We start from the raw sequence: 18,769 nt of genomic DNA on the forward strand, positions 1-18,769 counted from the left end.
TCCACATAAATACATACTGCTACATTAAAATGCATCATAACAAATCAAATGGTATCTCTTATGATGAGGTTCAAAGGTAGTATTCTTGCCTTCACTACAATTCTACAAGAAGGCAAAACAGAATAAATTTCCCCATGATATAACAAAATAATTCATTAACAGGCACACTAGTAAATCAATGGTTTTTAAACCTAATTGTTTGGTGCATGTGCATAAATTTAAAATTCATCAAGTAGCCCTTCACTTCTCATTACCAGCCTTTCTCTCAAATGTCTTGAGGTAGGTTCCACTAAAACAACCATGAGCACAGATGTATTTAAGTAGTTATATGGATTTATGGTTTTTACACTGCATTTTTTTAAATGTTAAATACCCCAATGACAATGGAACTATGTTTGAGGTGCCCTCAAAGGAACAAAATTTCAAAAGAATAAAATACTTCAAGGGATAAAACAATGATTGAGACTTCAATATTCTAAGGGGGTAAGTATTAACACGCTGCGTACGGAAGGCGAGAATTCTCGTAATTTTTTTCCCGAACGTTCTGGACGGATGACGAAGATTCTCGTCATTTAGGCGCGTCAACCTAAACAATTTTAAAGCAAACAATACGCATTCATTAGTACGTTTTCAGTTGTTGTTCAGTATTCATAATGAATTGATGCATCATAACGTTTGATTGGGTAAAGTTATATTCTAAACATTAGCTTGCCCCGGTACGCAACGTGCTAAAGATAAAAATCTTGGTTAGGCTTCGGTAGACAGTGAGACACCATTATCCCTCAATATGATAGCCAAAGGTTATCAACCGCGAAGAAAAATAATAAAAAAAAGCCATTAAAAAATAATAAAGAGATATTTCATGCCTCAATAATCATTTCACCTCCACTAGTCATTTTACTGAAATTTCAAAACAATCAAGGTATCCCAACCCCTCTAAAAACATACATATTATCAAAAATGTAATCGATTGTTTTGAGCACAGTTTATAATAGAATAATTCAAAACTACGGCTACTTCTGTTTCCAGTAACTCACTAAGATAAAGTTAACTGCTGGGCTGCCTTTCAAGAGACTTGAAGATCATATAAGATTATTCCACAATTGATTGGCTAATTAACAGATTGATTTCAAATTCTGATTTAGCACTGAGATCTCACCTTGGGCATTTAAGACACAAATAATGGAAATAAAATTATTCCTTTAACTATCACCAAACATATCATGGAGCATAATTGTTGCAATACTTTGGTTCATAAAAATTTTACTGTGCCTTCTCCAGACACTAGCAGAGTACCGAAAGAACATTTTTTGAAAACTACAATAAGTGACATGGCTTGATTTGTTATAATACTTTCAATCATGACTGAGCATGATCATTCTATGTAAATATGTATATTAGTTAAATCAATATGATCAACTTTATCATAACAGAATATTTAAAATTCAAACTCATTACAGAAAATTTCCTGATGCTGAATTTCAATGGCATTGATGTGTGAGCCTTCTAAGCTTTCATTTTAAATTTCAAAAAACACCACGGGGTTTAGATGAGCTTAAATGTTTTTTCTATCACAGAGTGATAAGTTATGGAACAAAGTTTGCAAGTAATGGACACAAAAGAGATGATGCCCACAACATGAAAGCAGAAAATAAATTTTGAGGGATAAATCTTAGTTCAGAGGCTTATTAAAAGTATTTCAATTTCAACAATGCAGATTATATTATCCGGCAATAACAACATACAAAAAACACACATAAAACCCACCATATCTTTGAGTAACTAGTGGCAGCACACGTAAAAAAGGTCCCAAAAAAACACTAAAGGCACCTGTATCTAGTGATTCATTTTAAGCACTGCTCAGCCGAAAACTGTGACATTATCCACTCCAACAAAACAAAATGGAATAAATGGAAAGAAAAAACAAAAAAGCACTACTGAATGCAAGGTTCTAAACAATGCCAGACAAAAACAAACCTTGAGAATGGGACCAGTGAACTAACTTACCAATGGCTTAATTTAGAAGTACATATTCCTTACACCGTATTTTATTGATTAAAGCTCTGGCAGGTTGTTACCTCAATAATTGGAGTCATTTTAGTGTACTTTGCTTAGTGTATCTGCTGTTGCTCCACATTTTGTGGGAGTTCCTGGCCACTTCTTCTGAGGGCATAAATCACCTCTTCAGTGGAGGGTGTTTACATTGTTGGTAGAAGTACCAAGAAAAAGTAACTGGGCTCTATTACAGTTACTTTGCAAAAAAAGTAATCAATTATGAGTACAAATAGCTGATTTTAAAAAGTAATTACTTAAATTAAAGTTACGTCTTCGTCACTTGCTACCTTCTACCTTTTGAACCCCAGGTGATCCAGAAGGCATTGGAGATAAGAAAATGCAATCTTGAGAAAAGGAAATCAGGACTGTGGCCACAAATTCTCCTAGGATCCTCCTTTAAAGTCTATAAAAATAAAACCTCCTTCAATCACCCCCCCCCACTTTCTCAATCTAATTCCCCCCATGAATGGTTAATTATCCTGCACTGAAAAACTGATTTGCTAACTCAGAATAAAGTGACCAGCACTGGCCACAAAGTGATAGACAACAAAAGATACAGAAAGCAGAGTACACCTGGAAAAAATCTAAATGCAGTGTATTATAAACAGGACAGAAATCACAGCCACCTTCACCACAAATGACACGGAATGTGAGAGAATGCAAGCATACCAGAATGGTTTCACACATAATTGTACACGCAGAAGTATACAAGATATAGCATTAGAAAAAATTTCATGTCGAAAGTTAACATTCCAAAAATTTTCATGCAGGAAATATTGGATTTGGTACTTTGTGCTACCAAATCCAAGAAATGAAATGGTAGCGACCATTGAGAGGAGAATGGGAGGTTAAATAGGTTTAAACTCCATCAAAAATTTTGAGATTAAGTCTTTCAGCATGCCCCTTCAAACACAATGGAAATTCATCCACCACCAAATGAACCTTCCCACCTTAATATTTTTTTTCAACAGTCTAACCAAGAAATAACCAAGTATTGCTGCTTCAATGAGAGCTGATGTACAGAAAAAATAATTACTTATGCATTAACCCATCACCAAGTTGCTTTGCTTGCCATTTCTTAAAGCACAATTAACCATCCAATTACCAGTCTAACAGTCCACACAATAAAGAACAGAGAAGAACTTGTACTAATCTCTCGGTTAACATAACTCTGATTAACATCTGATTCCATGTAAATTAAAGTAATGTTAATTGAAGACCATGTCAATAATGAATGTAAAACATTTGAATTTCACCATCTATCACAAGGCTCATCACAATTTTCATCTTTTTATAGATGATTGATCCTATCTTAAAAAGTCACAAAAACTTGTTTTGAATAAGGGAGAAAGATGAACCCTTAAATCAATACATTTTTACACCATTTAACCCTTTTAGTCCGCCATTTTAAATAGTTTCATGTGAAGAAGGATAGGGAATTTTTTACTAATTTGTGTGATCTTAATCAGAATTTCATAAAAATTTGAACATGAATGCATTAAAGCTAATTTACATATTTACTTTCAACTCACATTATCAATAAAATTGTTCACCTATAGTGTTATCTCTACAGTACAATTTGGGAAAAATACTTAACTTCAATATTTTTCAACACCAGGCCAACAGACTGGCCTGCAACATTTTTCACACATTTCCTCTTCAGGGTAAATTTAAGAGACCATCTCACCTCATAAAGATTAAATCCCATTAATTAAATGAATATGTACAGAATATGCCAACCTATAGATGTCAATAAAAATTGTCTTGAACTTGGCACTGAATGAAAATAGTAAACTATGGTAAAAGACTGTCAAAGATAGGAGAAAACCAATGAGGAGACCAGGAAGAGTGGAATAAACAGAAGTCTTCTGGAAAACCTTGAAAAGAAGACCGCATGACCATCAAAAGAATCGAGGATGAGAAGAATGGCATTGGTAGGCCTCAAATTATTTAATGTAGCTGGTTATAACAGGTGTAAAATACAATAGATTCATGAATATGAAAATATCAGCTGATAGGAAGGTTGAACGGAGAGCTACATTAAATTCAATCTCAGGATTAACGACCACTGATGATCATAGCACTCAATCAAATACATCCACTCCTAACTCTTGTTAAGTTCAGCTCTCATGAAATACTCCTCATAAAATAAATCCCCTTGGTATATTTAGGCTTTTTCCCTGAACTACGTTATGCAGAACAGAGGCACAACGAAGGGGGGTTTTGGGGGATAAACCCTCCCCAGAGCTCGGGGAAATTTTTAAATTTAATCCATTTTACTTAATGGATTATTATTACTTATAGAATAGTATGTATTAGGATTCATCAAATATCCCCCAGAAAGCCATAAAACTCGCCATTTTGAACCATTAATTTTTTAAAAAATTCTGGAGGGCCCCTGCAACTCCCACTTACCCTAGCGGATATGCAATACTCTCCACACCCCAAAGTATTAGTTGCACCTAAGACTCCCCTAGCCTTAATACTTAGATGTGCCCCTGATGCAGAAAGCTAATTGGTACTTTTCTGCCTATTAAATTTAGACCAGAAGCTTGACAAAAAAGATTCATTATGGCATACAGATTCTAAATTTATTATATATCTGAGGAGGCTGATGACATGCCTAAATGCCTTGCAGGTATCCAAATGGATAAATTACAAGCTCATATAGTTTAAACACCAAAAAATAAATAATAAAGGGTGTTTAAAAAACAATATACGAATTACAAAGTATTGCTTTGTTCAAACTGTCGATCGTTGTGCCTCAGTTGTTTCCTAAGCTGCACGAGGACAATTTCATTTTCCTACAAGATGGGACACCCCTTCACAGGAGTCATTAAGTGCTTGAATATCTGAATGAAACTACTGAACAATTGGAATAGTTGTCAAGGAGCTAGTGCCTACGCATGTCTCATTATCAGCTGGGCTCCACGGTCACAGGATTTGACACCCTGTGAAAATACATATATTCTTTTTGAAACACCATGTATAATACAATAAATGCATTGTGAGAAAAAAAAGTCCACTCACAATGCAAATGGGATGCCATACATTCACTCACTCAATAGGCTGGTTTCAGATAATGCAGCCCTTAGTGGAGCATCATCTACACCATGATGTGAACAATGGACAGCTTGGAGACCTATCGCTCCTTATTCAGAGAAGGGGCACCATGTCATGCCAGACGCACACAGTGGCGGTCCACTGGGTGAGGACATGCGGTGCAGTTCCATTAGTCCGATTTCACTTTTAGAGGGCCTTGTTTATTTCAAGACACGGTACATGGCAAAAAGTCGGATTGCCTAAAAGCTACCTTACTTCTTAGCCTCTTCTAAGCCTTCGGACCAACTTAATTTGTTTCCACTTCCAGGATAATTCATTCAAAAATGAGGTTCCTAAATACTTTTACATGAAATTTTCATATAGTACTCCAGCAAATAATAATGTATAAGCACATCGAGGCTAACAGGAGGTATTATGCCTGCTTTTTAGTATTTATTTTCAGTTCTTTTATGTTTTACGACACCAGCATGAATTATTCCAAAAGATAAAACTAAGATATTTTATCATAAATCTTAATGATGAATAAACCAATCTAAGTCTCACCATAAAATAAGAAGAGAATAATGAGGACTTGAAAACGAATACTACAAACTGATCATGACACAAGGATTCAATGGTAAAGCTGTAAACATGCACATCAAACATGCAGATGAAATATGCAAGCAGTCTTCAAGTTACAACATTGGTACAATCTCCACAGGCCACATAAGTCAAAATTGTGTTGGTTGAGCATTATTCCAAGACTAACACTGTGCTCTCCAGATTTTGAGGAATTAGAGGTAAAATTTTAGCAGACTCTAAAAAAACTGCATCTCTTCAGACTTGATAAATATGAGAGACTAACATTTATGAAAGTACACACTTGCAGAACAACACTTCAGTAACTTAAAGGCCATCAGTATGCAAATTGAATTACTTTAGAGCATGCAGCAGAATCCTTCTAGGGTCAATTCATGATGAGCAAAATGTAGCTAGGAAATCATAATGCACTTCTTGTAACTTTACTTCTATTTTATATCTAAAGTTAACTTATGGTATTAAAACATTACAAACATCAAATAAGTGCAATTACATCATCACACAGTCATTGGAATATAATCGAACCAATTTGTTTACACCACATAATATTTTTTTAAATTAACTAAGTATCATTTCTAAAATGGACAAGGTAAGCAATGATAGCTTAACCCTTAGACTGTGGGAACGTTTTTATATGTTTTGTAGCTGACTGCAGAAGAAAGTTTTTAAACGTTTGACAATTGCTTGACTACTTCTTCAGTTTCCCAACAATTTTGTTGCTACCTGGGTAGAGCCCATTCCACACTCTAGAGATTGCTATTTCCGCTTACCTCTCCCTGACCATTCCAAAAATACAAAGCGTTTAAAAACATTCCCGTAGCCTAAGTGTTAATCATTTACTAGTTTTCAGTTCAATGTTTGGCACAGTATTGATTTCAAGTGACTGACAAATGAGAGTAATTACTTAAAATACAGGTAAAAATTATTGACCAAAATGATTATTTCTCAAAGCATGTAAAAAATATAAGATCAAATTAAAATGATGAACATGATAACAAGGCATAAATCTGGGCAGTAGTCATTAAAATTAAAAATATTGAAAATTTAATTACTTTGCAATAAATGAAACACTTAAATTTTATGACTTGTGAACCTTGAGAATTTAGGAAAACTGTAAGTCATCAGGGGCAGAAAATAAATATGACAATCTTATCAGCAAAATACAGAAATCATCTCAAAATGTGTGTCAGTATGCTAATTCTAAGACATAGAAATAACTAGTACCATTGACTAGTAAGATTTTCGTAAAGGGCAACTTTCTCTTTGACTAACGAACATACCTGTTTCATTAGAGCTTTTATCGTGGTAAATGCCTCTTCTTTGTAGGTTTCAATGAAATCGAAGTGCTTCCGTCGGAGCATTCCAAAAATAATGGAAACTAATTTATCCTGAAACAGATATCAAGAAGTAAATGAGGGGGAGCGTATTGATCCAGCATTCATACCAAAACTTGCAATAAGAATTCAAGGAACTTGCAACAAAGTACATGTGTTTAGCCACAAATTTAAGTCATAAGGAAGTAAAATTTAGCTCTATTCAATAAACCCTAAGTGATAAAATGCCAGTTCAAGCAGCTGTAAAATGTATTGTTTAAAACTGTTACACAATTTTTCTGAAATACCTATCTCAAAATTGGCTATAACTTTTTCATGAATACCTTTTCATAGGCATTCAAAAATTTTCATTTTTCTCACAAGCAGTTACTTCATACAGCACAATTAAAATACAAGCTTATGAAGGAATTAATTGATCCACACTATTGCTTTCGGTATTAGCTATAATTTTTATAAAACTGCAAATTCTGGTGGTAATTATGACTATACATGCATTTAAAAAATGCTAGATGTCACTTCAATGGAAGTGATAAACTCTAGATTTATGCTGAAAATCAGTAAGTATGACATGGTGTAAAAGTTAAGCCATGCAAAATTGGTAGGTTAATACATATTTATCTTTGTATGACTATAGCTTAAACAAATCCAAGCAAATGTTTCAAGGAACTAAAAACAATCAATGGAGAAAACATGGTACAAACTATTACCAGTTTGACTATATCTTAAAAGCGTATGAGGTGTAGTCATACAATTAATTTTTTTTAAACAAGATAAGTATTACATTCTCTTCAAGGCTATTTACTTTATTCACATAATTTCATGGTTATAATCTTCAATTACGTATTCCTTGTTGGCTAGTATATGTATATGATACCCAAGTACCATAGAACTTCAGAATAATGTAACTTATAAAAAAAGTTTTCAAATATGATAACAAGTGATCCAAAAACAAACACCAAATCAGGAAAGACTTATCACATCATTAATGACAACAAAAGAGTAAGTATGTATCAGTAGGAAAGAAGGGAAGAAACATCACATGAACCTACCCCCTCTAAAACATCCAAGTCCTTTGAAAGGGGCCTGTTGAGGTCAGCAGTAGCATACCTTTCAAATTCAGTACTTAACATTTTATCAATTAACCTTTCCATTTCAGAAAGCTGTGATCCTAAATGCCTGCAAAAAACCAAAGCAAATACTTCAGGGAAGAACTAAAATCATTCAAACGAGATAGAATTTTCGAAATATCAATAGTCCACCACAACATCTTTGAAATTCATATTAAAGAAAAATTCTAAACCATAACTCAAAAAAGGGAGCTTATTTTTTCATGGGACATGAAACATTAAAGAAATGCTACTCTCTGATTCTAATCATACTTTGCACACTTGTTGTCCTAAGTGGGAAAAAAATTCAGTGAAATCTCCAGTGTCCTCATCATAGAGGAGACGAGTAATTTTTATTTAAAATATGGACAACAATCACAATAAAATTGTGTATTGTACTCTCACTGGCTGCAGGCTCATTTTAGCTAGGGCTCCTGGAACATGTATATAGGAATGTATATGGGAATCAAAAACTTGGTTACTTGGTTAGGACTGAGAAAAGGGAGAGATTGCAAGAGACAGGTGTTTGGTATGAGACTGACCGTGCAGCGGACCCCAGATATTGGACAGTAACCAAAAACTTTAATATTACCTGTAACATGGAAACTTGGACATTTGGCAGATATAATTACAATAAGAATACATAAGATAAGCACTTACCTGAAACTATGAATACCAGCAAGTTCCTGCACCAGCACCTCCTGAGTAAATGCAATAAGATCCAAAGCAGCCACATAATCTGGAGTTGATAGTAACAGCTGGATCATGGGCTGGGTCTGATGAACAGTGGCCATCAGCTTTAGCTGTAGAATAAGAAACGTGTTGATAGTTAAGCTACAGATTATAGAACATGTTTGGAAGAGATGGTAACAATGACAGCATTATCTCATTAAAGGGGTTATCTAAGGACTTATTGACATGCCCACCCATTCATATGTTTCTCGTCCCTACACATTATAACTTCATAGCATGTTTAACTTAAGGAATTTGCATGCATCTGCTTGAGTGGATAACAGCATCAATCCAATTCCAGGACTGTTATTACCTTATGATGACGACGATCTTCTAATATTACAATACTTCCTTACAAGCTATGTAACTAAAAATTGGCTAGATATTAATCAAAATATCTTTATCTCTTACACAAATATGATTTCAAAAGACAAAAATATCTTGATGGTAATGCAAAATAATTCTTGGCATGCACCAACAATAGATGATCATAAATTGTTGGAATATTAACCAGCACATACCTTCTTGTACACCATTAGATGATTACATCGCACCCGTTCCAATTTCATGATCTCCAAAGAATCTTTTACTAAAACCTTATCAATGTGGTGGATTTTCTCCCTGAAAAAAATGCATTCAAATAGTACAGAATAATCAGCTTCAATACATACGGTTCTAGTCATATGCAATATGACAAAAATAGAAAAGTACCTAAGGGTCTTCACTACAGATATAGTTTGCGTTAACTGTTCCATTAAAGCATCATGAGATGACATAGCTTCAAAAAATGCCTCAGATTTTTGTGAGACTTGATGAGCTATTTGTACTTCCACGAGATCAAGGTAGTGGCTCAGCTAAGGAAATAAAAGTATAGAATTAAAACTGGTAGCTCAACATCATTCCCTGATGCAATTGTTTATTATGGAGCAACACTACATTACCCTTTCTTGCAAGAGCTTCCCAGAAGTGTTGCTACAGCTAGGGCCATCTTTAACAGGTAATGGAGATCCAGCTTCTTTAGATGAATTGTATACAGCATTAAATGTATCTAAATTTGTCAAGTCAAGCGTTGGTTGCAAGAAAATTTTTGGGATACCACTGGTATCAGAATGAATTTTATCTACAATGAAAAGAGCAAAAGCAATAATCCTGGTGAAACCCAAAATATGCAACTCCAAATAAGAAAAAAATCAAGACCACTGTCTACCCACCAAGAGACTTGGCCGCTCTAAGACTAGGAAAATGTTGAAGAAGTTCATCATCCAATGAAGGTTTTGGGACACTGTGGTTAATTCGAACATGTTTCCGATATCTCTGCAATCGCCAATCAAGGAAAAGGTTAGGATCAAGGCAAAAATAATGAATCACAGTTAATGGGCCAAGGAGCCTGATATTAAATACTGTGAATAGAATACCTTGGATATCTTCTTGATGTAGTTTTCAAAGTGGGCGGCAGTAATTTCAGGAAGGTACGGATGTTTTGGAATTTCAGCCTTTTCCACAAAACCATCTCCCCAGATTTTAGTAAAAAAATCTTTCTGCAAAAGAAAATTGGATCAGCTGGTATCACCAATCACATTACAACGCAGCACATATGGTATAATATATTACGTACCTGTTTTCCACGGTTTGGATCGTTAAGCACAGCCGGTAAATTTTGTGTTGAAGAAAATATACTCCACTTAGCCCCATCATTAACTACATTGGGTGACTCACTTGAGCCAGCCATTAATGAATTACTTAACTTGGATTTCTTTTCATCAAGATTACTTTTAGGGCGAAAGTTCTGGTTGGGCGAAATATGATGCCTCAATATGTGATCTTCATAATCTTTATCACAGACTCCTTCTAATGGCAAGGAGTAACACACACCATTTTTTCCATAATTGCATACATAAGATCCACCTTCTCGCGTGCAATGGCAGTCCCGAAGGTGCCTAGAAGTTTCATTAAAGCAGCAAAATAATTTAAAAACTATTATGAGTATTTATTTTCAAAGCACACATGAAATAATAATTCTTAGAGAAAAATAAAAGTCACAGCTTACTTCGCAAAATTTTGTGGATCCTTTATTACTACATTGGCACAGTAAAGACATTTATTCCAAGATCCTTTATGTTCAGATATTTTATTTATGTGAGCCATTATATAATTTACTTAATCATCGCGATAACATGGAAGACTTCCATGTTGAGAGAAGAATTAAATAATCAAAGAGAAGCAGACGACGCTGGCATTAAAAATACAACTGTAATTAATTCGTGTTTCACCGCGATGCCACCATTAAAATGATAAGTCCTGCCGTTGACAGGCATTTTAATTCTGAATTGGAAAAGTTAATAAAATTCATCACAACATGAGCAAGGGCCAATACACTGCCTAAAATATGTTTCAGCAATGCATTCATCTATCAGCTGTTTTTACTCACAACCCCACGATAGTTTCCAGAATACGTCCATTCCTTAAAAGTTGAAGAAGAAATATTGACTTTGAAGAATTTAATGACGAATAAATTACTTTTAATATGGCACGACAAATCACAATTCACCTAAATAAACACGAAGACGTTTTCGTCCACTAATATGCGCTATGTTGTTCCAGCAGAGAATCGGAAATAAACAATTGAATATCGTTAAACCTACAGTGGTTGGCGGGTATACAAAGTGCAGGTATACTAACGATACAAACCCACGGAGAAATTATAACAAAACCAAATGAGGCCACGGAAACAATACAGAAGGTTATAAATCAGATTAGATTTTCCGTTTTCTGAAGCAAGTCCAATAAAACTTCAAATTTATTTTCCCTCTTTACGATGCTATGGATATTTTTAAATCAGTGAGTAGTCTGAATGAAAAATGTTTTCTTCGACCTTGTTTACAATTTTTCGTCACGATATTTTTTGAATGACGCTGTCTCAAACAAAATATTTCGGTTTTCAGTCTCTTACAGAAATATATGTGTGATGATAACGTGAGTTTTTTTGTTGAATTGAGTGCTCAAATAAATATTAATATTTTTAGTTCTGACAAAAGTTTATTTTTGTTTAGTCATTGTTTCCCATCAGCAAACACCGTTTCTCGATCGAATTTGGGCTGGAGATGTTTTTCAAGTCATTTTCGATTTTATCAAACTAAGGATTGTAGTACCAATTTAAAAATGGGCGGATCCAGGATTTTGTTCTGGGGTGGCCCTATTGGAAATTTCTTATAAGTCTTACAGAAATTCTTATAAGAATTCTGTAAGACTTATAGATATCTATAAGTCTTACAGAATTCTGATAGGATTCTATAAGTCTTACAGAATTCTTATAGGATTCTATAAGTCTTACAGAAATTCTTATAGGATTCTATAAGTCTTACAGAAATTCTTATAAGAACTTTGCATTTCTTATAGCATTCTATAAGAATGTTGCGCAGGTCACATAACTTTCAGGTTTTTATCCGGCATGCATTTAAGTCACCATAACTTATGTTGGCAATTTATAATTATTTAAGAAATTCTTATAAGATTTTTTTGGAAATAATGTATAACTCTTTGTTAAGTAATGTTCTGCTAATTTATTGGCGTTTTCAGCATGGTATTTGTCATAAATGGTTCCAAGAAGTTGAGGCTTCTTTTTATGAGACTTGTTAATATATATCCCTAAGAGCACACGAAAAATTGTACACTTATAAAATCTGTCTGTTTCGAGTCTATAGATTACTTAACCGATGGAAGTTTGATATGGGCCATGAATAAGCACGATGTATACTACGATTGCATACGTTGCAGGATACGGTTGCCATGGAAACCTTGTTTGGTTGTTAGGTTGCTAGGTATTGCTATTATATGTTAATCATTCACCATGTTTTTGTGTGACCTGTTTAATGAAATAAGTCGTGTGCTTCTAACAAAAATAAGGCATTGACCTCATTTGGTAAGTCTTACAAAACTGGCATTCCTAAAATCATGTCACCTTAAACAAACAGTTTCGTGGAATTTTAAACTTTTCATCGTTAATTTAGATAGACTTGTATATTTTTCAGATTATGACATATCTAATATAAGTGGAAGTTTTAATGAAAACAGTGTTTCAATGGACAAAGTGAGTGATTTAGTCGTCTCTGGAGAGAATGAATTTGTATGAGTAAACCTAAATAACATCTGCACAATTATTATTTTATGGAAAATACATCAACTATTATTCTCAATCAGTGTTTCTGGGATTCCTATTAATTTCCTTAAATCTTGCACTAATTGTTAGCCATATTCTACCTATCCTTTTCTCCAAATGGCATCAAATTCCATTTTACTTTATTTATTTCTTTCATTATCTATCCAAATCTGCATGTAGAGGTCATTCTCTCTGGTATCTTAAATAAACATTTCTCCTATGTATTCGATTTATCAATTTTTCCTTTTCCTTCCCGAATAATTTCTTGAAGTATCCCAAGTCGAACTTGAATTTTATTTCATTTGCTTCATCAATTTTACAGGTTAAATCATTCCATATTGCAATTCCTTTATATTTCATTGCGTAGTGATTGCCAAAGCCATATTCTATTATCAGTCCATCATTCCAAGGATATCGTTGGTTTCATTGCTTTTAGTTTTTTAGTTTTAAAATGTGGGGGGCGTTAACCCTATGCAGAACCCATGACCTGAAGGACCTCTATGGTATCTCGCATTGTCTGGCCAGTCAGGTGAACTTTACAGAACTTGAATGTCCTTGCTTGATGCACACTAAAGATAGACATTACATTTGGTACATGGGAAATCATTAGGTTTGCTGTGTACCAGATATAGGCACCTTCATTTGGAAAAAATTAGGTATAATGCTAACTTTGTACTCTTAGGAGGGATGTAAATCTCATGTAGCTTTTTATAGAAGTTTGCACAAGTGTTTTAAGCATGATGATATGATATTTATAATAAATATTTCCATGAGAAAATTTCTAATAAATAACATTTTGTAAATGATACTTTTGATAAGAAATTTCCTTATAAGAAAAATTCTTATAAGAAATTTTCTTATAAGAAAAATGCCCAATTTCTGATAAGAAATTTTCTTATAGAAAAATTCTTATAAGAAATTTTCTTATAAGAAGAATTCTTATAAGAAATTTTCTTATAAGAAAAATGCCCAATTTCTGATAGGAAATTTTCTTATAAGAAATTTCCAATAGGGGGGGCACTGGGGTCTGACAGGTAAGCTGTCTTCCTATATTTGAGATTAAAAACTACATACAACAATTAATGTACGAAATATTCTTTTCATTTTAATGTGAAAGTTATTAATATGATATTAACCCTTTTCTGACGGTGCCTATACAGTTACAACGTTTTCCATGCTACGAGTAGCATGAGAATATTTTGAACCTCTCTATCTGTACGGAGCTCTTTTTTGGGTTGGAGTTATCCTGGTATTGTCATCCCTCAGATTTGGGACCCAGCGCAACCCAACAGCACGTCCCTTACCCTGGCCACTGGAATACAACCTATAACCCTATCATACCATGAATCCACAGTCAACTTATTGAGTTACCTGCAGTATTTTTTTCAACCAAAAATTGTATTTAATTTTCAATATTTTCTCTTCTAAAAAAATAACTAAAATTTTTTTAAGCATCGTGGAATTTTTAACGGATTTCTAGCGTTAATAGGGTGGTTTCCTATTATTTTTTTATTGCTTTAATCGAAAGATTATTACTCCTGGAGTACGTATTTCACGCTTTTAGATTTTTAAATGACAACATCTATTTTTCGCGATTAAATGAAAAGTGAAAATTTTCAAGCGCGCGAAAACGCGACGCTTAAGTATGAATGCCGGGAAATATCTCCGTACGTCGTATTTCTGGTTCCCCCTCCTGCCCCGGTGAGGTGACCTTGAGGCGAGGCTTAGCGCTGATACGTCGCAGGATGCTAGCGGATAGCTGAGTACCTTGCTGGATGGTAGCGCTTGGCTTAAAAAAGGTTTATTAATACCTTATCAAACGAAGAAAACTTTCCGAACTTAGCCAGTTTTAATAGGTGATTATTAAGACATGTTTCCCTGAGCTCTGTGCCTCATGCATGCATTGGTAACCTCAGACGATGTATAACTCCTATCCTCTCGTGTAGAAACTAGGTCCCTGTGACGTCATGCGGAGTGGAATCGCATGGGCGCCAATCTGGCCTTTTTCAAATGAGGATAAAATTTGACCCTTGCCATTCGTCTCAACCGGTATTTCAAAAACCAAATAATTTGTGTATTATGAATACACTAATGGTGGGTAACGAATCGCAATCAATGCCTTTCGTTTTCTTTGATGAAGGAAACTACCCTATCTACAACAAAGTCTGTAAATAAAAGGTGGTGAGGCTAAAAGTCCGGAAGTTCGTTATTTTTAACTCTAAAATTTTGTTTAAAAATGGCTTACACACAGAAAAAAAACGAAGAATTTATTTCAAAGTATAAAAAATTGTGGTATGCAACAAAATATATCATTGAAACATTATAAACAATATAACCACAACGCAACGGATTCCCGCGGTGAGGATGATCATGAATGAGTGGAAGGGTTGGGCTTTATTGCATGGGGAGTGGCCATAAGGACTTGCTAGGCTGGGTCCCAGGCCAGGCCTGAATGCATCAGACAATTGCTGACTCAGCGATCACTTCCCTTCCCTCCCATTGGCTAAAGCTGATGTCCACTCGTTTGCATTGAAAAATCCAAGACAGCTGTGCCCGATGTCAGATGTTATGGGTTTGAAAATTCCCGTCGGCTGCACCCAACATCCAGTGCAAAAGGGTTAAACAGATAAGCATACATATTAAAAATCTTGTCTATTTTTTAAGCGTCTGGGGTGGGGCACGTCCCCCCGTACTCCCATGCCCACCCCTTAAATCTGCCTATGAATATAAATATTTGAATCTTCCATTGAGTTACGCTGCATTCTTTTTTCCCATATAAGTAAACTCAAAGAGAGAAAAGAGGTCTAGCAATGATGTGAAGTTCAATATAATTTACATGCCAAGAAAGGAAAAATATAATGAGACACACATGACAACCTATTAGAACAGCGAAAATGTCACAGAGGAAAGATAATTGATGAACTTGGATTCCTAACAGGATCACCATAATTTGACCACAAAGTGCCTTAACCCTCTGTCAGTCGCGTCATATTTTGGAATGCAGTTTATCACACGACATCTCAAAGACATACAAACAGACAGACAAAGATATTTTGGAATGGTTAAACAATTAAAATGCATGAGAGTAGAAATTACTGTTTTAACTAAATAAATCATTTATTGAATACTTAATTTCACGAATGGACAACAAATTTATGCATAGTAATGATAGAGATATTTGTATTAATAAAAGATTGAATACTACCTATTTTGGCGTACTTACAATTTTTCTTTCATCGAAGTTATATCAACACATTTAATTTGGACAGTATGTAAACGCAAATTATTTTTCACAGTTTCACAGTACGGACAGTTTTGCTAATAACCTAACAAATAATTTTGACTACAGGGGGAATTATATTGGTTTTGGAGACATTTTATATTGATAACGCATTCAGTTGAACTAGAACCAAAATATCTCCCAGCAGATTGGGAAGTCATTATTCGATACAACTACAAAATTGTTATGTGCATGTTTACGATCAATGTTGTGCATCTACATCAATGTAATAAGCCACCATAAACATATGTAGCCGAGGGGAAAACAGTGTATTACATGCCATAGTTCACTCAAATTACACATATGAGAACCATAGTATATTCTTCGTAATATTAGTTTTATTCAGGTGTTAAATTGATTGCAAATAAAAGTCATAGCAATAAGATGCATATCCAAAATTTAATGGTTTATATAGTAGTTACTTTGAATTAAAAAGCTATTTGAAAACTCTGCGAAGAATATCACGAAGATATTAGCATGTAAGGTATTGTAACTCAATTTAATTGTCTTTTGGCTTATACCAGACTCCAAAAACAACAAAATATCAAAATTCATTCCATAAATGTGACAAATCATACAATCATATTGGTGCAACTTTTTCTGAATCATAAAATAATAAGATACAAGGAATATGAGTACCCTAACTATGAAAATACGATGTGGGCAAAGGAAAGAAAATGGCCTGGCATCTGGTATAGACGCCACGCGACCAACGAAGGGTTAGCCAATTGTTTCATAGGTATTTTTTACCTACTTATTTATTCTATAAGATGTGCAACTTCAGGTGATGATGGTGACTTAAAAATATGCAACAGTTTGCCATAAATTGTCAAAGACCTCACCTTAGTATCCCATGCTATTGACTGGATTCACCCTTGCCAAATATATCACCTATGAGCCTTATGCAAGAAAATAGCTTCATGTGGCTGTTATACATTAAAAAAATGGATAGAATTTGCATTTTGGACATGTCTATTTAATTTAGTAGAAATTTTTCACACATTGATGAAATTAATTAATGTGACAATTACCTGCAATTCTGATTCTGGCAAATGGCTTCATGAGGTCTATAGGTAATTTAATGATATCTTCTTAATCTAGCTGATAATTAGTCAAGTTAAAATTATATTTTAATTTTTAAAAATTATTTTTAATGTTAAATATTGATTTTTTGAAATTTAAAAATAGAAAAATACTTTGTAAACCACAAACCACAAGTACCTATGTGGTGTCATTAATAAATACGAAAAAATATAAGAGATATCACTACTTTCAATTATGAATTCCAATACAGAACAAATGGGAAACCCTTAACACATTTGCTGCAGTGCAACCCACCGGTGGGTCACCAACTTCCTCCAAGATGCAAAATTAATAATTTTTCAACATTTTGCATGTGTCACCACTGGTTGTGTCACATGGGAAGTTAGAGACATAAATTTTGGGGTGTCTGCACAGTATATATTAACCCATTCGAGGCAGTGGAGTTCTCTCCTTAGCATGACTGCTGTACTGAGCCCCAAGATACTCTTCTGTCCCCTCCGCAAGGAGCATTTTTGCAGAGCATTTGTTAAGGAGGGTCTCGCTGATAATCATTCACTCTCAGCACCAACCTTTTTTGACACTTCCTAGGGGGGACTCCGCATTATCTCGGACTCCAAGGGTGGTTGGGCTCCCTTCTTTTGGGCTTTATAACCCTACCAACAGCATTGGTTCGTGGTCAATCATGCTTCGTTTATATGAATTAGCTATATGGATGATTGTTGCTTGCACGTAAATTGCAGACATCGAATTGAATTCCTCATTTTATTCTGAGAATTGTTAAATTTGGAACAAAGCTCTACCGTCAATATTAAATTACCACTAAGAGGGGTAATATAAGCCGAGGAGTCAGGGTACCTGCTGCCGGATTTAGAGGGTATGGCCAAAGTCCCACTTTTTTGGGTCCTGAAACTTAGACTTTGCAAATGCGTGACTGTCACAAAAGGGGGAGAGCAAGGAAAAATATATATTTTTGGTATTCAATCACTTGCAAAGAAAAATCTCTGACGAAAAGTTGCAGCTTTCGTCTCCCGGTTCAAGAGACGTCCTGCTGCATATTTACATCATTCATAGGGAAAGGGTTAACTTGTGGTGCAACTGGAAGTGCAGTGTAACTCATTAGTGAGTCACACCACTTTTGAGAAGAGAAAATCTAGTGGAGTGTAATATTGTGATAAACATACACATTCCATGCGTTATATGAGCCCAGTCCCTGGCATCACCCCAGAATAGAGCTTTACAATTAGTGTTGACAAAATGATACACCACCTAGGTGGTGCTCACATTAGACTCGGTGTGACACTGGCTGCAGTCTAATAGTCAGGTTGCAAAAGCCCAGATGTTAGCAGCCACTTGTCCCAACAGAGGGCCTTTGCAACATTCTTGAGGCAGTGTACTGCGAGGGCCTATAGCATAATCCCTA

The 18,769-nt window shown here is 34.7% G+C and overlaps 1 protein-coding gene across 4 annotated transcripts in view; it reads right to left on the minus strand.

Annotated features, from left to right (window-relative positions):
* LOC124157694 (vacuolar protein sorting-associated protein 54) overlaps positions 1 to 18,769 on the minus strand; it is a 94,578-nt gene that overhangs the window by 18,127 nt on the left and 57,682 nt on the right. For 2 of the 4 annotated variants that reach the window (XM_046532640.1, XM_046532641.1), the window contains exons 3-11: positions 10,485 to 10,806; positions 10,285 to 10,407; positions 10,081 to 10,183; positions 9,811 to 9,989; positions 9,581 to 9,723; positions 9,391 to 9,490; positions 8,798 to 8,940; positions 8,081 to 8,207; positions 6,978 to 7,085 (exon numbers count right to left, since the gene is read on the minus strand). In XM_046532640.1, coding sequence (XP_046388596.1) covers positions 6,978 to 7,085; positions 8,081 to 8,207; positions 8,798 to 8,940; positions 9,391 to 9,490; positions 9,581 to 9,723; positions 9,811 to 9,989; positions 10,081 to 10,183; positions 10,285 to 10,407; positions 10,485 to 10,806 — 1,348 coding nt within the window. Of the gene's footprint in view, positions 1 to 6,977; positions 7,086 to 8,080; positions 8,208 to 8,797; positions 8,941 to 9,390; positions 9,491 to 9,580; positions 9,724 to 9,810; positions 9,990 to 10,080; positions 10,184 to 10,284; positions 10,408 to 10,484; positions 10,807 to 10,916; positions 11,465 to 18,769 lie in introns of those variants that run through there. The other 2 variants (XM_046532644.1, XM_046532642.1) reach the window with 2 other exon arrangements.

This window comes from Ischnura elegans, chromosome 4, assembly GCF_921293095.1.
Source record: "Ischnura elegans chromosome 4, ioIscEleg1.1, whole genome shotgun sequence".
Taxonomy (NCBI): domain Eukaryota; kingdom Metazoa; phylum Arthropoda; class Insecta; order Odonata; family Coenagrionidae; genus Ischnura; species Ischnura elegans.